We start from the raw sequence: 24,673 nt of genomic DNA on the forward strand, positions 1-24,673 counted from the left end.
CACACACACACACACACACACACACACACACACACACACACACACACACACACACACACCATAGGGGCAGAGGGGAGGGGAGGGGAGGGGAGAGAGAGAGAGAGAGAGAGAGAGAGAGAGAGAGAGAGAGAGAGAGAGAGAGAGAGAGAGAGAGAGAGAGAGAGAGAGAGAGAGAGAGAGAGAGAGAGAGAGAGAGAGAGAGAGATAGTTATTGAAAAATCCCACCATCTAAGATCTAAGACTGGAGAGGAAGAGCTCATCTCATATATCCCACACACACAGGAAATAATAGACAACCAAAGGATGAATCAACACAGAAGAAGAGTACATAAAACAAATCAATTACTAAATGAATGAAGAATTGAACATTTTTCAATCAGGGATCAAACTGTGTACTTTTCAATCTCTAAATCCCTATAGCAATAATATTATGACTGCTGGTTTGCTGGTTTCCGGAAAGAAGCAATGTGTCAAACACCCTACATCTAGTCTAGCAATGACTTACATCATGCACTTTGGATGCTGCAATGCTTAAGCTCAGTGTAAGTCTGCAACATCCTAGGTCAATATGATAATACTATGATTTGGATGCTGCAATGATTGAGTGCAGTGTGTGTGTGGGTGGTTGTCAGATCCGAGATGATCCTTACAGTAATACTATCATTTAAATGATGCAATGACTAATGCATCAGTTCAGTGTGTGTACTGGCTATGGTTGCAAAAACATAAATCCCAATAGGAAAAATATAATTTGGATGCTGCGATGAGAAATCGGTCAGTTCAGTTCAATGTGTATCTACTGCATGGTTGTAACAACCTACGTAGATCCCAATGGGAATAATATAATTTGGATGCTGTGATGAGAAATCGGTCAGTTCAATGTCTACGTATCTATGGTTGTAACAACCTACGTAGATCCCAATGGGAATAACATAATATGGATGCTGCGATGAGAAATCGGTCAGTTCAATGTGTACGTATCTATGGTTGTAACAACCTACGTAGATCCCAATATGAATAACATAATATGGATGCTGCGATGAGCGATGAGTCAGTTCTGTGTGTGTTTGTGGTTGTAAGACAGGAGGTGGGCGTAGTGAGAGAGCTTAACTGGCAGTCTGATCGCTTACACAATGTGGAGCACTTGAAACACAATGTGGGAGGAAGAAGGAAAGAAGAAGAAGAAGAAGGCTTTTTTTCTTTCTTGAGATAAGGCAACGAGGGCCCGCTATGATATGATCCTGCTGGATTAAATACTGATTAAACATGATCTTCTGTAGGAAATTAAAAAACTTTGGAAACAATTAGCAGAACTCTGCATTACTTTGATTAAATTATAAGATTCCCATTTTGAAAAGCATAGGGAATTCAGAAGAAAATGAAATAAAAGTAGAAAACGACAGGACAAAGAAAGTAGAAAAAAAGGGTGCAAAAAAGTTCGAGCTGGAGTGATTGATTGATGAAAAATGTGTTCATAAGCAGCATACAATTTAGCAGTTACTCACAAAGACGCTTTTTAAACCAACCATCAGCACTCTCACTCAGCTCAGATGTAAATCAGGCTCCCAGAACAATCATCAGTGTAAGTAACTGGTTGAATTTGAAATGCAGTGAGAGGAAAACACATTTGTCTGAGGCATACAGGACCCACAAGGGCAAGGTGGCCAACACACATTCATTCTGTAATGAATACTCTCTCACACACACACTCACTCACTCACTCACTCACTCACTCACTCACTCACTCACTCACTCACTCACTCACTCACTCACTCACTCACTCACTCACTCACTCACTCACTCACTCACTCACTCATACAAACATCACCACCAATCAGATTTACCCATATTAACCCAATCACTGCCTCAACACATTCATGAACACGCAAACATACAAGTGTAATAAAAAAACATTAACACACACCCACATTCACACAAGATGCAACACACAATGCAATGCACTGGTGTGATTACAATGATTAATACCAATGTCCTCTGAATGCAATGGCAGCCAGTCACAGGGCCAAATTAGACCCTTTTGTTTTGACAGGCCCTTTAATGGTTTTGACTCTCGCCACACGGACACGCGATAATGAGTTTGTGGTGACGGAGCAAATGGGAAAATGAGCAATGAGGCCCCATCCAGCCCCTGTACAGTATGTTGTGTTGAGAAATGGTGGTTTATGGGGACTTCATGGGGTGGCTTTATGGCGGTGGGGTGGGGACTTGCGGCGGGCGGGCGTTGCGGGGACCTACTTGCAGTGGGGTTTGTTAAAGGCTGTTATTGTGCATAATCCCTCGTTCTGACAGTAGTAATCACATGGGTTGGCCAGTTCGTCGCAGCGCTGGTTCTTGAAGCTAGCAGTGCAGCTGCAAGAAATTGCGGGTAGACAGGTATAAGTATACAGGGACAAATAGCACATGCGCTTGGGGGTAAAGAAAAAGAAAAGAAAAGAACATAACAGAAGGAAAGAAAGACAGCAAGAAAGAAAGAAAAGCAAGAAAGAAAGAAAGAAAGAAAGAAAGAAAGAAAGAAAGAAAGAAAGAAAGAAAGAAAGAAAGAAAGAAAGAAAGAAAGAAAGAAAGAATGAAATAAAAAAGAAAGAAATGATCAGAATAGCACACATATAGCAGAAGAGAGGGAAAAAGAATATTTGCAATGAGAGATGAACAGGGGAAAAAGAAAAGTAAAGAGAGTTCTTTCCATCAACAATTACTGTATCTAACACGGTATGAAGACAGAGATGAGCTCTGACAATATTGGGCCCAGTTGTGTACTGTGAGAAATGATAATTATTTATAAAGAGTGTCTTTTGTACTGTATTTATTATTGACCACTTATTGCTACCAGTCCATCACTGTTACCTGTCCTGTCTTGCACTTTATGACAGTCTGTAAAATGTCAGTCTTGTATCTATGTCCTGGCATGGATAGAGAGAAAACGTAGGCTAATTTAATTTTCCTTGCATGACTTGTGCATATGAAGAAAGTGACAGTAAAAGCTGACTTGACTTGACTTGACTTTTCTTGTTGTCCAACAGCATGCACTCGTTTACCTTTGCAGACACCTCAGAAAGTGACTAACGGTGACTTTGCAGTGCTAGTATTCAGATAAAAGGCAAATGTGGAAATTTAAGTGGCAGAAAATAAACACCTTAGACCGTTCGTAGAGAACTACGTTGTCTGGCTAACTCAAAATCTCTCCTTATGAGCTTTGCTGTCAAATATTTCCACAGGAAAGGGAATAGCTTTTCATTTTAAAGGTATTAAATTGTGCTCAATGATGTGGTGTGTCTCCATAATGGCCACTGTTCAACACTGAAATAGTTTTATCCTATGCAATATATAAGCTAGGCTTTCTGACCGTCTTGCCAGCAATTAATTTGAAAAATGCTTATGTATACTCAACATTGCACATTTGAGGCCCTTTCTAATGCCATAACTCCCCACACAATTACTAGAGGCGAGTAGACATAATAGCCATAGCATATCCACAATGGAGTGGCTAAACAGCCATAGCATATCCACAATGGAATGGTTAAACAGCCAACACATATCCACAATAGAGTGCTTTGTCTGGTAAATAAATCCTATCAGGTACCATGACTAAATAGCCTTTCTGTGTCTGTGCGGAATAGCACATGAGCTAATTGTCTATTAGCTTGATAAGGGGATAACACTAATTCCTAAACCACCACGGCTACTTTACTTCATCATCTTATTATATGTGATAAAGCGCCACCTGCTACCTGCTACCCAGCACCCATGCTGCAGGCTAAGCACAGTACAGGAGGAGCTGCCATACTGGATGTATACATAAAGGTGCCGGTATGCTTGCTGCGAGTTGTAAATTACGCGCGTCACCGCGAGCAACCGACAGCACATGCTTGCTTGCAAGTATGATCACAAATGTTTCAAATTGCGGACAAACTCGAGACGCTCTTAAAAGTTGCTGCCATTGTCGTTTTCATATCAAGCACACGCGTGGAACTGCACGGTCTATCTTAGATCGCCCCAGCGAGTTTGAAGATATTGCACCTGGCGCACGCTTTTGGCTGCCGTGTCCAACGCGCGCGAAATCGACATTAAATACGCATGTTAACGCGTTCATGAACGAATCGTGCACGCGCTCGCGTATCTTGCAGCAAGCATACCGGCACCTTAACATACGCAGGAGAGTTGCGGTGACATGAAGAAGGGTACAGAGTAGGGCTGGGCGGTTCTGGAAAAAATGCGTATCACGGTTTTCTTGATGAAAATTAATCTGCTCGATTTTTTTTTCATAAGCGGTGATTTCTCCCCACATCTCAATGTTTCTGAAGAAAAGGCTGAAATTAAATTAAAAAATGAGATAAAATCCTGAATTTTAATTAATCTCCATTTCTATTTTAATCACTTTTTTTGGAATAAAATAAAAAAAAAACCTCTCATCAAAAAGTGAACCTTGAGTAGGTGAAAACCATTATATCACGCTTTTTTAATGGTATACCGCCCAGCCCTAGTAGAGAGTCACCATGTTCCCAGGTGAACATAGAAGAACAGTCCTGGCTTAAAGGAGGAGGGGGAAGGGGATCTGTTTGTGCATATAGGCCTAAACATAAACAGTATATTCCTCATATCTGGTGCCACACCCTGGCATGTAAAACACTAAAATGTAGACGTATAATATATATAAAAAAACGAAATGAAACTAGACTGCAAACTCCCATAGGCATTTATCAGTCAATGGAGAGTCTTCCTTTGGGCACGCTATCTAATTGCTTGAAGTGCTGTTGTGTAATAATGTCTCTGAGCTAGAAACATACGTTTATGATGAATTCATGATGACCAAGGTTATTGTCTGACAGAGTGAAAGTGAAATGTTGGGTGCTTTATGTGTTTGTTAAAAACACTTTGGAAATACTCTGGCTTTGGGTGCAAACCTGACAGCCTGGCAGACTGACAGAGTTCAAAACAGTTATGATGAATATTTTTTGACTGACATTCACTTGGTCATAGCATTTGTATAATTCATACCTAAATGCTCATCAACTAAGCACAGTGTAATTCTACTGGATAATTTCTTATTTGGAAATGGGACATCTGACTTCTTCAGGGTACGCTGGTGCAAACATTAGCATCAAAGATGGATAATTGTCATCACTTCTGTTTGTTATTTTTGACTGCGATGAGACATTCATTACACCGTCAGAATGGTGAGGTCAAACATTATGATTTCTCGACAGACAAATTCATTTTCATAATCGGGCAGATTTTCCTGCTACTCAGGGTCAATGAATAACCCATATCATCAGAATCGGATGAACTTGAGATGAGACAATTTGCATAGAAATTGATTCTTTCCTCTCAACTGTGACACTCATAGTCACCCATCCACACATGGCATTTTAACTACACAGGAAGTGATTGTAAGAAGTGATCTCAGTGAAATTCAACTTCAAATCAAGTTTAATGAGTAGGATAACTCCCATCTCTATTTCCTCATGCTGACTTCACATTCATTGATATTAATTCAATCAAATTCTACCTGCCAGACAAACCATTCAAAAATAAACACTTGCACTTTTTCTACAGTTTGATTTAGGGCTAGGTGATATTGAGAAAAAAGTATCTAGTACAGTGGTGCTCAAACTGTGGTACGCGTACCACTGGTGGTACTTGAGACATCTCTGGTGGTACTTGGAATGCCATTATGAACCTCTCCTGTATTGACTGGCAAAAGTGAATATGGAAGGCCTTTACTGTGATATTCTAATGTTGGATGTCAAGGTGGTACTCGGAATGCTCAATATTTTCTCAGGGTGTACTTTACACAAAAAGTTTGAGAACCACTGATCTAGTATATATACTTTTCTACATCTTCATATAGAATATATATTTTCAATTCCCTTAAGAATGCACACAATTACATAAAAAAACTGAACTGAAGGCGTGCAGTGGATGCTGTGGGTGGAGAGACGATCAAGTAAATGTTATTGCACAACATTAAACTGTGCCCTTCTGTCAATTAACAGTGCTGTGAGGAGTTACAGATGTGCACCCACGTACGGAAAAGTCAGTTTTACTGAAGTGTGGCTGCTACATCAAGACATAGCTTGCATAGCTCACTGTTTTCCTACTTTCTTGCATGTGGAGCTATTATATGGCGGCTAGATATGTAGAATACATTATGAAGCGTTCTTTCTGGTATTCTGCTTGCTAGCCAGCTAGCTGCTGTTGTCACTGTCAACAGAGAGACGCAGAAGCAGGCAAAGAGAAGCGTGCGCTGGTGCAAGAGACTTTGCTTCTGACAATTCCAGAATTTAAAATTAAAGTATTTTTTTTCATAAATACAATATGTCACAAAATCTATTGGAGACTGTTCTCTATCTTGATGTACTGTATATTGTATCTTGAGATATCACCCACCCTTAGTTTGTTTGCTGTGTTGTACGACTTCATCATTCACACAAGACAATTGATCTGTTGCCGATAAGAGCCATCACCAGGCATATTACTGTACAGACACTGATAAATGAGATTGAGAATGTAACGTCATCCATGTATTTCTTCAGTCTGCGGTCTTAACACTGATTGGCAAATTAATGAGGCCTCTTCTATACTAGCCTGATTATCATCGACGTTCAAATCTCTTCGAGACTTGGTCTGACCAAGAGCATAACAATTAACGTTTCCCTAACCCAGTGGTTCTTAACCTGGGGTGCGGGCACCCCTTGGGGGTGCGCCGGAGATTCCAGGGGGTGCGCAGAATTTTGTTTGTGTTGATGTTTTGACCAAAATTCTACTTGGGAACGTTATAATTAGGCCATATCACAACCAAATTAAAACGTATTTTGGTCCCCATTTAAAGTCATTGAGGTTTCGATTAATGTCTCACGGAAGAGTCATTGTAATTAATAACTTAAATTATCTTTTGGTGCCTTTGCACATTTAGAAGTTTGGGTTGGGGGTGCGCGGCTAGTCTTGGGCACCGGTGAGAGGGTGCGTTAAGAAAAAAAGGTTAAGAACCACTGCCCTAACCCTTGGTTTGCTTATGGTTGTTAGCTTATCGACAAAGTGCGAGGAGTTCCCATATTTGCGGAAACTCAGAAAGTACTTGCAATGGTCTTGACCTGACTAGTTGCAATGCTGAAAGTGTTGCGTCACTAGGAGGGCACAGCCTGGCTACTTCTACACTAAGATTGGGTTTAAAAAAAAAACGTAAATAAAGCAGCCCCGAAAAAAATAACATAGAATGAATTAAAAAAATTAAAAATATCAGGTAGTGCTGACTTACTGGCAGAAGGGCAGGTTTGTGTCGGGGTCCAGGTGGCAGGTGCCGCCGTTGTAGCAGTAGCCGTCACACAGCTGACAACTGGGCGCTATCCTGCCCGTGGTACAGCTGGGGACAAGAGGAACAGGGAGAGATCAGACTCGGACTCAGAGTACACAGTATAATGCAGTAATGTTCACTTAACTCTTGTATTGTGTTCAATTCCTGTTACCATACCTTGTGTCTGCGTCGGTTAAGACCTGTGTCTTAAATCAGGTCTAACAGACAATATATTCTGTACTATAGATAGTATTAGTATTAAAGGACCAGTTCAGTCAATTTCAACATGCAGTTGTAATGCTCACACTACCCTGGACTTGTCAGTACCTGAGGTTTTCTTTTCCTTCTTCAGCCTCTTCCGAGATCTTGGTCATTGTAATGGGGGCAGCGCATTGTTTACATTTCATAAAAACATCTTTATTTATTCCCAAAAACATCTGAAAGGTTATACAACATCAGCAAACAACTAGCAAACAGTGGTACCTTTTAGGAAAATATTTTGAGTAGGCCTATGTTATTTTTTTTAAAAAATGTAAACAAACGCTGCCCCCATTAGAATAGCTCATATCTTGGAAAGGGCTTAGACGAAGAATGTGGCATCACCAGGTATTGCCAAGTCAAGGGTAGCGTGAGCAATACAACAGCATATTAAAATTGACTGAACTGGTCCTTTAATTCATTTTAATTAATATGAATAATTTTTTTTATTTATGCATACATATGAAGAGTTCAGATGCAAAACCCCCTAAGTGCCTTTTCAGAAAATAATCTTAATTCATTTTTATTTAATACAAAGCTATCAAAATTGCATGTTTTTTTTATTTTATTTATGTAATATAACTATTTATATGTATTATCAAGTACATTAATGTAAACCAAACCAACAACGGGGTTCTCTAAAAATATAGAAGTGCAGGTCTTCAGAAATGGAGTTAGGGGGTTTTGCATCTGAACTCTTCATATATAATTACAGGAATACAAGCCAACATATGATTTCCCCGAAGCTCATATTGATAGCAGATGAGCTGACTCACTCTGCTTTGCCCTCCAGAACAGTTGAATCATGAATCATGTTTTGGCAGTAATTCCTGCGTTAAAACCTATTTTCTAAATATCCGAACACTAAAGATTCAACTAGAGATTCCTGCTAAAGTTAAAAAGCCTTGATGTAATGAATTAACATTAAGTGGTGATTTTACATCTTTCAAAACTGGTCAGTGGCGACCCGAAAACAAGAGGAGGGATGTGTTTGCCAGAGAGAGAGAGAGAGAGAGAGAGAGAGAGAGAGAGAGAGAGAGAGAGAGAGAGAGAGAGAGAGAGAGAAAGAGAAAGAGAGAGAGACTCAATACTAGAGTAAACCACACCCCCTATTATTTATTATTAGCACTGTGGTTTAACATTCATGCTGACTCTGCAAAGAGGTGTGTGTGTGTGTGTGTGTGTGTGTGTGTGTGTGTGTGTGTGTGTGTGTGTGTGTGTGTGTGTGTGTGTGTGTGTGTGTGTGTGTGTGTGTGTGTGTGTGTGTGTGTGTGTGTGTGTGTGTGTGTGTGTGTGTGTGTGTGTGTGTGTGTGTGTGTGTTCTAGCATGTGTGTGTGTGTGTGTGTGTGTGTGTGTGTGTGTGTGTGGGGAGTGAGATTGCTGGTACAGTGCTTACTTGCAGGCCACGTCCCCGGTGTCAGCGTCGATGATGCAGGGGGCGCCGTGACACCGCTGACACTTGTCAACGTCACACTTGTTACCCTCGTACCTCAGCGGACACACACACTCCACGTGGCCCGTGCTGGACAGGGTGCAGGCCTTGGAGTGCACACAGTAGTGGTGACAGATATCTGTCAGAGGGAGAGAGAGAGAGAGAGAGAGAGAGAGAGAGAGAGAGAGAGAGAGAGAGAGAGAGAGAGAGAGAGAGAGAGAGAGAGAGAGAAGAGAGAGAGAGAGAGAGATAGAGAGAGAGAGAGAGAGAGAGAGAGAGAGAGAGAGAGAGAGAGAGAGAGAGAGAGAGAGAGACAGAGAGAGACGGAGAGAGACGGAGAGAGAGAGAGAGGGAGAGAGAGAGAGAGATAGAGAGAAAGTTCTTTATTGACCGTACTGTTCTGTTACCCTTTTTGATGTTATTTGTAAGCTTTGGCAACACTGACATGGACAGGCATGCCAATAAAGCATATTTGAATTTGAATTTGAATTTGAAAGAGAGAGAGAGAGCTTGAGAGAGAGAGCGAGAGAGAGGCATAGTTGATAAAAAATAGTGGCTGACAACAACAGTAAGCTATCAGAAAATTCTACAAAAATACAAGATAAGAGTAAAGAAAAAAAAATAATAATAAATAAGCATACACATTTTAATGGCAATTCCAGTGAGACAAATTGCCCCACAATACGATCTATTCAAGTGAAATTTCATTGTGATTTAATGACATGTAATTACCCACATCGAATGTCTCCTGGTAGTTTAGATGAGAGAGAGAGAGAGAGAGAGAGAGAGAGAGAGAGAGAGAGAGAGAGAGAGAGAGAGAGAGAGAGAGAGAGAGAGAGAGAGAGAGAGAGAGAGAGAGAGTGTGTGTGTGTGTGTGTGTGTGTGTGTGTGTGTGTGTGTGTGTGTGTGTGTGTGTGTGTGTGTGTGTGTGTGTGTGTGTATGTGTTTTTGATGGGAATGTGCAACACCCTTGGGTGCTTCACAGTGTAGAAAAATGCATTCATGTTGCCCAGATAAAACTGTTTCCCTGAATAATTATAATAACAAAGCCATCGGAACAAAGGGAAATATTTTATCAGTGGAGAGCAGAGAAACCTCCAGGTGTTTAGGTTGGCATTTAGAACTCACTCTGGGCAAAACAGGAAATCAAATGCCTTTTCTTCTGAGGCAGTGCCCTTTCTTTAGGAAGAGAAAAATAAATATGATGTTTTATCATTTCAGTCGGTGGCGTAGAATGGGTGCTAAAATATACTATATAACGGGAATGAGGAGAGGTAAAGAGTGTGACAGAACTGATGGAGCCAATGCTTGATGGAGCCTATGCGAGTGTTTGATGCTGAATATTTTTTGCATTTTCGTTGAACGATGATTCATGCGTAAGCCTTGTGAAGGCAACACATAAGAAGGAGATTACTGCAAATGCTGAGCAGATATGTTGAAATGGAATGGTGGTGATGGAATGGGTAGGCGTCTACCCAGAGTATCATTTGTGGGAAATAAGCAGGGCTGGACTGGCCATCTGGAATACACGTAGCTCGCATTTCCCGGTGGGCCCTATAGCAGGGCTCCTCCCTACTGGTGACGCAGCGCCTTCGGCTCAGCTACACACAGTAGGGCCAAGATCTTGCTCAATCCCGCTACAGCGGGAACTCCACCCACTATGTCTGGAACCAATCAACTGAGCATTTCCAACCGTCCTGGGTAGAGGCAAGTTCAAGGCAGTGACGTGGTTTAAGCAGAGACGTTCTATTGGGCTAAGAAATGTTTTTTTTAAACTTTGGCACATCCCTCAACCAGTAGCAAGCCGAGGGAGGCGGGTTAACCAGGCCATGGAAACAAAGTTCTTCCTGTATGGAAATGCTAATCGTTATAGTCCTGGTCAGACCAGAATCGCGGTAGTGATCTGAAGTCTATGAAAATCAGGCAAGGTGGGCCCCACACCCTTGTGGGCCCCTATTTTCAGAAGTGTAAAAAAAAGTATATATATATATTTACATTTCTGAAAATAGGGGCCCACGAGGGTGTGTGGCCCACCGGTGAGTCAGTTCTGCATCGCTAATCATGAGGGGCCCCTTTAAGCCAAAAGTACCCGGGCCCTATTTCTTCCCCAGTTCAGCCCTGAAAACAAGCAGATGGGATTTTTTTTGTCGAATGCCAGGGTGGCTGGGTATAAGACTGATGTGTACTGTATCTGTATATGCGAGCATCTGTGTGAGACCATTTATTTACACATGGTAGAAACAGCAGTCCCGTGTCTATGTATGTGTGTGTGTGTGTCTCTCTACCTGGAGGTAGCAGTCCCTAGTGTGTGTGTGTCTGTGTGTGTGTCTGCGTGTGTGTGTTTCTCACGGTAGAGACAGCGGTCCCCTGTGTGTGTGTGTGTGTGTGTGTGTGTGTGTGTGTGTGTGTGTGTGTGTGTGTGTGTGTGTGTGTGTGTGTGTGTGTGTGTGTGTGTGTGTGTCTTTCTCTAACTAGAGGCAGGAATCCCCAGTGTGTGTGTGTGTGTGTGTGTGTGTGTGTGTGTGTGTGTGTGTGTGTGTGTGTGTGTGTGTGTGTGTGTGTGTGTGTGTGTGTGTGTGTGTGTGTGTGTGTGTGTGTGTGTGTGTTTCTCACGGTAGAGACAGCGGTCCCCTGTGTACTCGGCTAGGCAGCGGCAGGTGGGCTGGTTGCCAGAGCTGACCTCACACGTGCCGCCGTTCAGGCAGTGATTGTCACACACGCGCCGCTCGCAGTTCACCCCCGTGAAGCCGATCGCACATCGACATGTTGGCCGCCCTGTAGAGCAGAGTAGAGTAGAGGGTACAGTTATAGCAGAGTATAGTTATAGTACAATAGAGTAGATTACATTGGATTACAGTAGAGTAGATTATATTAGATTAGACTAGAGTAGAGTAGAGAGGAATAAAATGGAGTGGATTATAGAAGAGTCGGTGGAGTAGGGGAGTAGAGTAGAGTAGAGTAGAGTAGAGTAGAGTAGAGTAGAGTAGAGTAGAGTAGAGTAGAGTAGAGTAGAGTAGAGTAGAGTAGAGTAGAGTAGAGTAGAGTAGAGTAGAGCAGAGCAGAGCAGAGTAGAGTAGAGTAGTGTAGAGTAGAGTAGAGCAGAGTAGAGTAGAGTAGAGTAGAGTAGAGTAGAGTAGAGTAGAGTAGAGTAGAGTAGAGTAAAGTAGAGTAGAGTAGAGTAGAGCAGAGCAGAGCAGAGCAGTGCTGAGCAGAGTAGAGTAGAGTAGAGTACAGTAGAGTAGAGTAGAGTAGGGTAGAGTAGAGTTGAGTTGAGAAGAGTTGAGTAGAGTAGTGCTGAGCAGAGTAGTGTAGAGTAGAGAAGAGTAGAGCTGAGTAGGGTAGATGAGAGCAGAGTAGAGGAGAGTAAAGTAGAGGAGAGTAGAGCAGTGCTGAGCAGAGAAAAGTAGAGTAGAGCAGAGTAGAGTAGAGTAGAATAGAGTAGGGTAGAGTAGAGTAGGGTACAGTAGAGTAGAGTACAGTAGAGTAGTGCTGAGCAGAGTAGAGTAAAGCAGAGGTGAGTAGAGTAGAGTACAGTACAGTACAGTAAAGTACAGTAGAGTAGAGCAGAGTACAGTAGAGCAGAGCAGAGTAGAGTAGGGTAGGGTAGAGTATAGTAGAGTAGAGTAGTAGAGTAGTGTAGAGTAGAGAGTAGAGTACAGTAGAGTAGAGTAGAGTAGAGTAGTGCTGAGCAAAGTAAAGCAGAGTAGAGTAGAGTAGACTAGAGTAGAGTAGAGTAGAGTAGTGTAGAGTAAAGTATAGTAGAGTAGAGTGTGGACTAGAGTAGAGTAGTGTAGAGTAAAGTATAGTAGAGTAGAGTGTGGACTAGAGTAGAGTAGTGTAGAGTAGAGTAGAGTAGAGTAGAGTAGAGCAGAGTAGAGTAGAATAGAGTACAGTAGAGTAGTGCTGAGCAGAGTAGAGTAAAGCAGAGGTGAGTAGAGTAGAATAGAGTAGAGTAGAGTAGTGTAGTGTAGAGCAGTAGAGTAGAATAGAGTAGAGTAGAGTAGTGGAGTAGTAGGGTAAAGTAGAGTAGAGTAGAGTAGAGTAGTTAAGTAGAGAAGTGTACAGTAGAGTAGAGTAGAGTAGAGTAGAGTAGTGGAGTAGTAGAGTAAAGTAGAGTAGAGTAGAGTAGAGTAGAGTGCTGTAGTGATGTACAGTGGAATGGATAGAGTAGACTAAAGTAATGAAAGGTAGGTTGGAGTAGGGTTAATAAGACTAAAGTACAGTTGAGTAGAGTACTGTGGAGTAGTGCACAGCAAAGTGCAGGAGAGAACACTGTGGTCATGCAGAGTACGCCAAGTGGTCATATAGACCAGCGGGTTCTTGAAAATATTTGGATGGGAATGAAAAAAAACCTCACAATTATATTGATGTATGATGCATGATGAAATACCACTTTCACAGAGTTACAAGCAATACAATCCAAAACAATTCTGGGGTGCATTTCTCGAAACGATAGTTGCTAACACCATTAGCTACTTTGTTGTTTTCAAGGCAATTTCCCATTGGCAACAACCCAACTTGCTAACAAACTAACAACTACGCTTTGACAAATGCACCCCTGAGAAGGAGACAGAGACGCAAATGTCCATTTGTCCTCAGTGCCAAATAAAACTGAGCATTAAGTTCAGACATGGCCATTATCCAGGGTGGCTTTCCTTCCCCATCTTAGTGCTCACACCAAATAGCTACTCCAGCTGAAGGCTGCACTTGTATTGTGTCTGTGCCAGACGATTCCTGGCTGACTGCGTCTGAGCTGAGTAGCTGGACTGCCACCAAGTCCCTTGTGTGTAAAAATGACAGGTCCTTGTCAATTTGAATTGGGCCACTCCACTCCACCTCACCTCACCGCACGCTGGGCCTCATTTGTACTGAATAGCGACCAGCGTGTTGTGTAATCCACCAGGAGAGTGAGGGCTGATCATCTATGCCCTTTGTGATGGTAAACAAGCAGCCAATCAGCAGCATGCAGCATGCCACACAACCAGCCAATCATTATGCAGCATGCCACACAAGCAGCCAATCATTGTGCAGCACGCCACAGCCTTGCAGGAAGTCTCACTCTCTCTATTTCACTCTATTTCATTGTATTTCTTTTTCATTATCTGGATTTTCCCCTGGCCTCTTTCCCTCTCTCTCTTTCACAAACAAAGGCTCAAAGAGGAAAAAGATGCATGAGCACATACACACTGGCACAAACACACACACACACACACAAACCATACACATACGCACGCACGCACACATGCACGCACGCACACACGCACGCACGCACGCTCGCAAACACACACTTGTGATGCAGGGCAATTATCTGAATTCCTCCAGAAGGAGAGGATGTTTATTTGAATCTGACGTGTGGCTCTGTGGCCCTCACCCACTGAAGCATCTCAAAAGGGTTTATGTGTGTGTGTGTGCGGGTGCGGGTGCAGGTGCGGCTGTGTGTGTGTGTGTGTGTGTGTGTGTGTGTGTGTGTGTGTGTGTGTGTGTGTGTGTGTGTGTGTGTGTGTGTGTGTGTGTGTGTGTGTGTGTGTGTGTGTGTGTGTGTGTTTCCACAGAAGTATCTCATGGTCTAAAAACACAAATTGGGATTTGGCACTGCGAAATAATAAGAGATAAAAAAACAACTTTGTCTCCAAAACCCTTTAAATTAAAGATCTAAAAGTAAAGTAAAAATAAAAAGACTTTGAATGTCTTCCAATTTTATAGCAAGTTTAGTGGATTTTGTCACTTCAACCCACAAAATGCTTTCATTTGGTTTTTATGTATAACCTTTGAGAATTCAAGGATTTATTCTTAATCTTAAACCACAAACAAACAAACACGCACGCATGCACGCAGGCAGGCACGCACACAGGCACGCACGCACGCACGCAGGCACGCAGGCACGCACACAGGCACGCACGCAGCCTTACCCAGTAGTGAGCCTATGGTCCTGCCTCCACTGCATAATATGGTCTAAAGCAGTGGTTCCCAACCTATGGGTCGCCGAAGATCCACAGTGGTTCGCGAAGCCCTCTTGATTTTAAGGGGCTTAATTTTAATACCATATATAGCCCATGTTGAATAAATGACAAAGCATTTAAACTAATATATACAACAAAATGTGACACATTAAACATTTATTCTATATTTGATTGAAGACAAATTGAGGAATAAAATGATAATGAATGAGTTTTCACAAATAACAGAATATCATGTGACTCCCTCTCGTGCAGGCGCTCACACGGTTGGGTCACCAAAGCTTACAATGGTAAAAATATGGGTCCCTAAAGAAAAAGGTTGGGAACCACTGGTCTAAAAGGCTTACACGCTGGCAAACGCACAGGCACACTCTGCAAGACACTTACACATACACATTTTTTTGCACGCACACATGCAGACACACACACACACAGCCTTACCCAGTGGCGAGCCTATGCAGGTGCCTCCGTTGAGACAGTAGTCTGTGCAGTGGTTGACCTCGCATCGCTCTCCAGAGAAGTCAGGCCAGCAGTAGCAGCGCATGCCTCCCTTTTCATTGGCCAGACACCGGCCTCCGTTCTCACACGCCGGACGACACAGGTCTCCTGAAACACACACACACACGGGCAGGAAAGGTTAAGAGTACATACACACAGGTCTCCTGAAACACACACAGGTAGGCAAAGTTAAAGCTGCGGTCACACCGCCGGCGTTGAAAGAGCTAAAACGCTGCTGACTCCTGCCTGGAAAGCACAGGTCAGGGGTGTTGAACGAGGCAAAAGATTCAACCTGAAGCGTTCGACCAAGAATCTCGACCAACCGAAGCTCGTGTTTAGAAAAATGTGAACATTCCATTGGCTGCCGCCGCCAAGCTCATTACATATTTTTAGATGAAGTTGAACTTCTGACACCCTCGGCTTTGGACGCTTTTGACTCTAGACACACTTTGCGCTTTTAACGCTTCTGCCGCCTGCTCTCCCATACAAAGTGACAATTACTTCCACATCTTTCCACGCGTTCAACGCTGGCAGTGTGACCGCACGGTAAGAGTACTGTCACGCTCCCACCAGGTTCCCAGCCAGCCACGCCCCCCTGTCATTCTACTCCTACAATCTCTCAATCTAACTCCCCTGTTTACTGATTGCCCAATTATCCAACCCCATTTCCCAATCATCCAATCACCAATCTGCCTCTCATCAGCACCTGTAGCCTATTCCCCATAGCCCTTTATAAACCCCTCTCACTCTGCACTCTCCCTCTGACCTCTTCAACGGAGACACACGCTACAGGTCTCGGACCTCTTCTTCTTGCTAATCCAAGCTCCTTGTTCCTGGACGCCCAGCTCCTTGACTTCTTGTTTCCTGCTTCGTCCCAGGTTGTACAGACTTTTATGTTGGACATTCATTATTGGATCTTTTCTGTTGGACGACATTATCTTACCAGAGAGGAACTTTTCAGTTGGACTGCCTATGTTTTGATCTCCTGTGTGATGACGTCAAGTTTCTGTTTCATTCCATCTGCCTTTGTTCAAGTTTTGAGATGAAACAACTTGAATGACTTCTCATCTTGTTTCCTGCCTCTGTGTCCTGACAGAAGGTCAGAGCAGGCAATGGAGCCTCAACCATTAAGAGATCAAAACATGGACCCTTTCAAAGGAATGGTGGACAATGCCCGCCAAACTCTCTCCAATCCTGTTACCTTGGCCACCGCTGCTGCAGCTCCGGCTCCGGCTCCGCCTCCAGCTCCAGCAAATCCTCCATTGATGAATCCAGGAAACATGGTGGTTAATCCAGCACCATATTCGGGGACTCCGGAGGCGTGCAAGGGGTTCCTGTTGCAATGTTCATTGGCCTGGGAGATGCAGCCACGCAGATTTCCAACTGAACGAGCCAGGGTGGCTTACATCATCTCTCTGCTCTCGGGTCGTGCTTTGCAATGGGCTGAAAGCATCTGGAGACAAGATGGCCCCACAGTAGCATCGGTTGACAACTTTGTGGCTCATTTCAAGGAAGTATTTGACCTGCCAGAGGGAGACTCCGCCACCCAAGCAAAGCTGCATGCATTAAGGCAGGGGAAGAAGTCGGTCTCGGAATATGCCATCCAATTCCGAACCCTTGCTGCTGTCAGTGGGTGGAACGAGCCAGCACTTCTCACCGTCTTCCGACAAGGGCTGGAGCCCTCTCTCCGCCTCCAGTTGTCCCCCTATGACGATGCAATTGGCCTGGAGAGGTTCATTCAACTCGCCATTCGAGTAGCCAATCGCCGAGAGTGCTGCTTCAAAGATTTTCGCCAAACCTCAGCGTCAGTTACCCAAATGAATGATCCAAGTACAGTGGCAGAGCCCATGCAGGTAGACACCTTACGACTCACTCCTACAGAGCGCCGCAGACGCCTAACCAGCGGTCTATGTTTGTACTGTGGGGCTTCCAATCACTACATCACCCAATGTCCAACTCGCCCACCAAGAACCATGGTGGGTACAGTGAGTATTCCTGCAGTGCACTACAAGCCATTGCTCCTTGAAATTGAACTTTCACATGCTGTGTTCACCCATCCAGTTTTTGCTCTACTTGATTCAGGGTCTGCCGGGAACTTCATTTCAGGGTCGCTCGTCCAACGTCTCCAGCTCCCGAGGACCCGCTGCGCTACCCCCCTCAACGTCCACTCAATAGTGGGTAAGCCCCTAGCCCGTAAGCGGGTCCAATATCACACTAATACCCTATTGATGCGTGTTGGATGTCTGCATGTGGAGAAATTAACCTTTTTCATTCTGGAGGACTCCACAGTTGATGTGATTCTAGGACGCCCATGGCTCATGCAACATGCCCCCGTGATTTCCTGGTCCACTGGTGAAATCCTCCAATGGGGAAATGACTGCCATCCTAACTGTTTTCCTGAGCTTCCTCGTCCCTGTCAACCGGCACCAGCTGTGTTCATCAATGCAACCTCCATTGAGAGCCCTGAGCAGAGTCGTCCTGCTGTTGTTCCACCAGAATACACCGCCTTCAGCAACGTTTCCTGTCCTCGACGTGCAACTCACCTTCCACCACACAGACCCTGGGACTGCGCAATAGACTTGCTACCTGATCAGCCCGTACCGCGAGGCGCCGTCTACCCACTCTCCATCCCCGAGCTGGAGGCAATGAAGACCTACATTGAGGAAGCTCTACAACAAGGTTACATACGCCATTCAAAATCACCTGCAGCTTCTTCATTCTTTTTCATTACCAAGAAGGATGGAGGTCTTAGACCCTGTATGGATTACCGAGCACTGAACAAGATCACGGTGAAGTACAGATACCCCCTACCTCTTGTCCCAGCAGCTCTTGAACAGCTACGCGGTGCCAAGATGTTCTCAAAGCTGGATCTGAGAAGTGCCTACAATTTAGTCCGCATCCGCCAAGGTGACGAATGGAAGACCGCTTTCGTCACCCCCACTGGGCATTACGAATACCTGGTGATGCCCTACGGTTTGGCAAATGCACCCTCAGTGTTCCAGGGATTTATGAATGAAATCTTCAGAGAATATCTCAACCTGTTTGTGATTGTTTTCATTGACGATATCCTTATATACTCCTCCAATTTCACAGATCACGTCAAGCATGTCTCCTTAGTCCTGGCGAAGCTCAAGTTTCAAGTTTTTCAAGTTTCAAGTTTATTTAGCCATATCAACAGTATAAAAATACAGTTGTTAGGAATGTTGCTTGGTGTGCTCACACAACAACACAAACAAAAGACACAAAACTGGGGAGGGGGGGGTATGAAAGAAAAACAGGGGGGGGGGTACACAAATAAATAAACAGGGAATGGCATACAAAACATTGGAGACATAGAAAAGTGCAATGGAATATTTAAAGTGCATGGTATGTACAGAAACAGTAGTAGCATTGTGCAAAGTAACAAAGGAGGTAGGAAGGCCAGGTAGTGGAGTAGCTGTAAAGTGCTAGTGCGTATTTAAGTGTCGGATGGCTTGTGGGTAGGTACTGTCCCTAGATCGTGTGGTTTTGCTTGGGATACTGCGGTACCTTTTCCCTGAAGGCAATAGTGTGAATAGGTGGTGTGCTGGGTGTGTAGGGTCAGAGGTGATGTTATTGGCTTTCCTAGCAAGTCTGGTGTTGTAGAGTGAGGCTAAAGTGGGAAGACTGCGGCCAATGATTTTAGAGGCCCTGCGTACCACCCTCTCCAGATGTTGCTTTTCTTGGCTGGTGGAGCTACCATACCAGACCAAGATGGAGAAGGTGAGCACGCTTTCGATGGTGGCACTATAAAAGTGGATCATGCCTGCTTGGCTGACTCCAAATTTCCTCAGTTGTCGGAGGAAGTATAATCTTTGTTGGGCTTTTGAAATGATGAGACTGGTGTTCAGATTCCATGACAGGGACTGATGGATGGTGGTGCCTAGGAAACGGAAGGAGTCTACCCACTCCACTACCTGGCCATTAATGCAGATGGGGGTGTGCTGGCCTGCGCTTTTCCTGAAATCCACTATGAGTTCTTTAGTTTTGGATATGTTGAGAGTGAGATTGTTTACTGTGCACCACTGCACTAGATGTTCGACCTCATCGCGGTATGATGTTTCGTCTTCGTCGCGTATGAGGCCTATTACAGTGGTGTCGTCAGCAAATTTCAGGAGTTTGACAGATGGGGAGTTGGATGTACAGCTGTTGGTGTAGAGAGAATAACAGGGGTGACAATACACAACCTTGTGGCGCGCCAGTGTTGAGGACCTTAGTAGATGAAATATTGTTCTGAATTTTAACACATTGTGTTCTGTTGGTCAGGAAGTTAAGCAGCCAGTGACAGAGTGATGGGTTGACATCCATGGACATGAGAGAGTTAAACAATCTGATAGGCATGATAGTGTTGAAAGCTGAGCTGAAGTCTATGAATAGGACACGGGCATAGGTGGATTTACAGTCAAGATGTTGAAGAATGAAATGAATGCAGAGTGAAACTGCATCGTCTGAGAGAGCTGAGAGAGTTCCAGCTCTTCCTGAAGTCTGAGAAGTGCCTCTTCCACCAAACCTCAGTCCAGTTCCTGGGCTATAACATCAGCAGCAATGGAGTCAGCATGGATGAGGGGAAGGTGAACGCAGTGCTCTCCTGGGAGGTTCCTCACACTGTAAAGGAACTCCAACGCTTCCTCGGCTTTGCCAACTTTTACAGGCGCTTCATCCATGGCTTCAGTCAGATCTCAGCACCCCTGACTTCTCTGCTCCGTAACAAGCCCAAGAATCTCTCCTGGAACCCTGAAGCAGCAGAGGCTTTTCAGAAGCTGAAGAAGGCCTTCGCATCTGCACCGATCCTCCGCCACCCAAACCCAGAGAAGAAATTCATTGTTGAAGTGGATGCATCCACCACTGGGGTCGGCGCCGTTCTCTCTCAGCACCAAGGTGATCCTCCACGCCTGCATCCCTGTGCTTACTTTTCAAAGAAGTTCAGCCCAGCAGAGCGCAATTATGATATAGGAAATCGGGAGCTACTGGTCATCAAGCTTGCCCTGGAAGAGTGGAGGCACTGGCTGGAAGGATCGAAGCAACCATTCAGTCCTTACTGACCACAAGAATCTCCAGTACCTAAAGGAAGCAAGACGACTCAACCCACGCCAAGCCAGATGGGCCCTCTTTTTCACTTGCTTCGACTTCACCATCACCTACAGACCTGGCTCACGCAATCCCCGGGCAGATGCATTATCAAGACTCCACCATTCCGAAGAGTCCACGGATCAACCTGAACCCATCCTGCCAGCTGACACCATCGTGAGTCCCATACTTTGGTCCCTGGATGAGCAGATGTCTGCGGCCAGAGAATCCGACCCAGCACCAGCAAATACCCCTACAGGTCTGGCCTACGTTCCCCGTCGGTTCAGAATCCCACTCATCACGTCAGCACACTGCTCTCCTGGAACAGGACACCCCGGAGCCAATGCCACCCTTTTGCTTCTCCAAGACCGCTACTGGTGGCCCGAGATGGCTCAACAAGTTTGTAGATTCGCAGCAGGATGTGTCGACTGTGCCATGACAAAATCTCCTCGCCACCTTCCTGCAGGAAAATTGGTACCCTTACCTGTGCCACAACGACCTTGGTCACATCTCGGTGTCGACTTTGTCACAGACCTCCCACTATCCAACAGCAACACCTGCATCCTTGTGGTGGTTGACAGATTTTCCAAGGCCTGCAAACTCATCCCTCTCAGGGGCCTCCCTACAGCAGCTGAGACCGCGGAGGCTCTTTTCACCCATGTGTTCAGAAACTTTGGCCTTCCTGAAGATGTAGTATCCGACCGAGGGCCCCAATTCATCTCCCGCTTCTGGCGAGCCTTTCTCCGTCTGATGGGGGTGTCCGTGAGTCTAACATCAGGCTATCACCCGCAAACGAATGGCCAGACAGAACGGAAGATTCAGGAGATCAGCCGATTTCTTCGCACTTACTGTCACCGTCACCAAGATACCTGGAGTCAATTCTTACCCTGGGCAGAGTATGCTCAAAATTCTCTCCGTCAACCATCCACGGGCCTGACACCATTCCAGTGCTTTCTGGGACGTCAACCACCACTGTTCCCATGGACTGGTGAATCCTCTGATGTGCCTGCTGTTGACAAGTGGTATCGAGAAAGCGAGAAGGTCTGGGGTGAAGCACACCACCATCTGCAAAGAGCCATTGCTCGCCACAGTCGCCATGCCAATGCCAGACGATCATCTGCACCTGAATATGAAATCGGCCAGAAAGTCTGGCTGTCCACACGAGACATCAGAATGCGCCTCCCGAGCAAGAAACTGAGTCCTCGATACATTGGCCCCTTCACTATAACTCACCGGATCAACCAAGTTACCTACCGTCTCCAGCTCCCAGCAAACTACAGAATACACCCCACATTCCATGTCTCTCTTCTGAAACCCTTTCACTCATCTCTCTCTCCTTCTTCCACAGAGCCTGGTGCCGCTGTCGATCCCCCTTTGCCGCTTCTCCTGGATGAGGGTCCTGTCTATGCCATCCACGACATCCTGGACTCTCGGCGTCGCGGGGGTCGGTTGGAATACCTGGTCGATTGGGAAGGTTACGGTCCAGAAGACCGATCCTGGGTGCGCCGAGCTGATATCCTGGACCCGAACCTCCTTGCTGAGTTCCATCACACCCATCCCTGTCGACCAGCCCCTCGCAGTCGTGGACGACCACGACGCCGAGTCTCCTCCTCCCGGGAAGCGGCTCCTGAAGGGGGGGGTACTGTCACGCTCCCACCAGGTTCCCAGCCAGCCACGCCCCCCTGTCATTCTGCTCCTACAATCTCTCAATCTAACTCCCCTGTTTACTGATTGCCCAATTATCCAACCCCATTTCCCAATCATCCAATCACCAATCTGCCTCTCATCAGCACCTGTAGCCTATTCCCCATAGCCCTTTATAAACCCCTCTCACTCTGCACTCTCCCTCTGACCTCTTCAACGGAGACACACGCTACAGGTCTCGGACCTCTTCTTCTTGCTAATCCAAGCTCCTTGTTCCTGGACGCCCAGCTCCTTGACTTCTTGTTTCCTGCTTCGTCCCAGGTTGTACAGACTTTTATGTTGGACATTCATTATTGGATCTTTTCTGTTGGACGACATTATCTTACCAGAGAGGAACTTTTCAGTTGGACTGCCTATGTTTTGATCTCCTGTGTGATGACATCAAGTTTCTGTTTCATTCCATCTGCCTTTGTTCAAGTTTTGAGATTAAACAACCTGAATGACTTCTAATCTTGTTTCCTGCCTCTGTGTCCTGACAAGTACATACAGTACACACAGGTCTCAAACATCGATAGATAGAAGACATATAAGGTTGCTTACACGTGTACAACTACCTTGCATTGCATGGACATAGAGAGAAATACTAACTCCATGGACATTTGCATTTGCACACACCTACACCAACACCTCCACAGTATAAATACTGTAGGCCTACATACAGTACATTAATAGTAATGTAATGCCTATGCACACACACACACATGCACACACATTGCGTGGGCATAATAAAATGCAGCTTCAACTTGAGGACTTTGAAGCAGCTTACAGACAAAACAATGTTATTTATGTTCTTTTATCCTCTGAAAGATTGTCATCTAAAAAAGAAAGACTAGTTTATTGCAATTGTTTTTTGTTGTTGTAAATAGACGCTATACACGCATGTGACTTGTGTGTCATAAACGGTGTTCCTACCCACACTGACTAAACACATCATATTCGTTCATTATGTCCTAATCTAACCTCGAGATCATGCTGTCTGTGTTTTCGTCCAGGTGAGCAGGCTTTATTGCAGGTTATAATATTTCCATTTAGTCGTGTTGGGCACAAACAGGTGCCATTTAGCCTTCCATTCTGCAAAGGTTAATCCCCCAGCTGACAAGTTTAATTGCAAAAATCACACACGCATACACACCCACACAAGGACACGTGCATGTGCAAACACGCACACACACACGCACACGCACACACACACACACAACCAATCCTTCCCTGTGCCATCCATCAGCTGCAGTGCACATCAAACGTGACACATGACACAAAGCGATAACAATCTTTAATTAAAACGTGACAATAAGAAAAAAAAAATCCTCTCTCTCTCTCCTCTCCCTCTCTCCCTGATGTTTTTATTTCAGTCAAAGCCTTGGTGGCTCGTTTTTTGTCCTGTGATCCAAAATCCTCAAGAGTGGAAAATAACACCACCTAAGGGCCAGGTTAGATCGCCATCCAGATCCACAGGCAGAAACCATCTGGATAATCTGCCACTTGGAAGAATGCCGAGACCATCCTCTCTCCCTCTCCACTATCGAGACCATCCTCTCTCCCTCTCTGCTATCGAGAACATCCCCTCTCCCTCTCTGCTATCGAGAACATCCTCTCTCCCTCTCTGCTATCGAGACGGTCCTCTCTTTCTCTCTGCTATCATTCTGCTCTCACTAAACTTCCCTATCCTCTGCCCTCTCTGCTATCTCTGTACCTCCCTCTGCCATCTCTTTCCCCTCCCTCCAACTCACTCACTCTCTGATCTTGTATCTCTCTTCCCAGGGCCGCTGACAGATTTTGCTGGGCCCAGGGCAAAGTCATCTTAAAGGGACCCCCCATCCAATACATGCAATGCTATGCTATGAGTACCCAATTCTGGGCGTCTTATCTCCCTGGGCCCAGCTGTCCAACTGTCCCCTGTGTATCCCCCCTTGTAAATGTCCCTGTCTCTTCCCTCCCACTACACTATTCTCCCATTCTCATCTCCAGTCTCCTCTCCCCGCCATCTCCCATCATGTCTCCCTCCCATGCCTCTGACACCCAGATCCAGGGTTGCCAGATGTGGCTGATGATTTCCAGCCCAAAAAATGTTCAAAACCCGCCTGGAAGGACTAAATCCCGCCCAATTCTATTGATTTCTATGGCCAAAAATTGGGCGGGTTTTTCTCCACAATCCATTTTTACCCGCACAAGGCCATCCTAAGCAGCCCAATTGGGCAGGAAACTGCCCAATCTGGCAACACAGCCCAGATCTCTGCTTGATTTCCCTTTCCTTTTTGCTATGGCCTTGGGTGCTGATGCACCAGTTCACAGTTAACACCCTCATCCCCTTTTTAATTTAGACACATTTACATGTGTAAATACATAATGAGGAGAGAGAGAGCAAGAGAGAGTAAGAGAGAGAGACAGAGAGAGAGAGAGAGAGAGAGAGAATGAGAGAGAGAGAG

The 24,673-nt window shown here is 45.0% G+C and overlaps 1 protein-coding gene across 1 annotated transcript in view; it reads right to left on the reverse strand.

Moving 5' to 3' along the window:
- Positions 1 to 24,673, reverse strand: part of LOC134460642 (low-density lipoprotein receptor-related protein 1B-like) — a 573,784-nt gene that overhangs the window by 13,541 nt on the left and 535,570 nt on the right. The window contains exons 83-86 of the mRNA XM_063212999.1: positions 15,402 to 15,566; positions 11,617 to 11,778; positions 8,968 to 9,142; positions 7,277 to 7,381 (exon numbers count right to left, since the gene is read on the reverse strand). Of these exons, the coding sequence (XP_063069069.1) occupies positions 7,277 to 7,381; positions 8,968 to 9,142; positions 11,617 to 11,778; positions 15,402 to 15,566 (607 nt within the window). The remainder of the gene's footprint in view (positions 1 to 7,276; positions 7,382 to 8,967; positions 9,143 to 11,616; positions 11,779 to 15,401; positions 15,567 to 24,673) is intronic.

This window comes from Engraulis encrasicolus, chromosome 13, assembly GCF_034702125.1.
Source record: "Engraulis encrasicolus isolate BLACKSEA-1 chromosome 13, IST_EnEncr_1.0, whole genome shotgun sequence".
NCBI classification, from domain to species: Eukaryota; Metazoa; Chordata; class Actinopteri; order Clupeiformes; family Engraulidae; genus Engraulis; species Engraulis encrasicolus.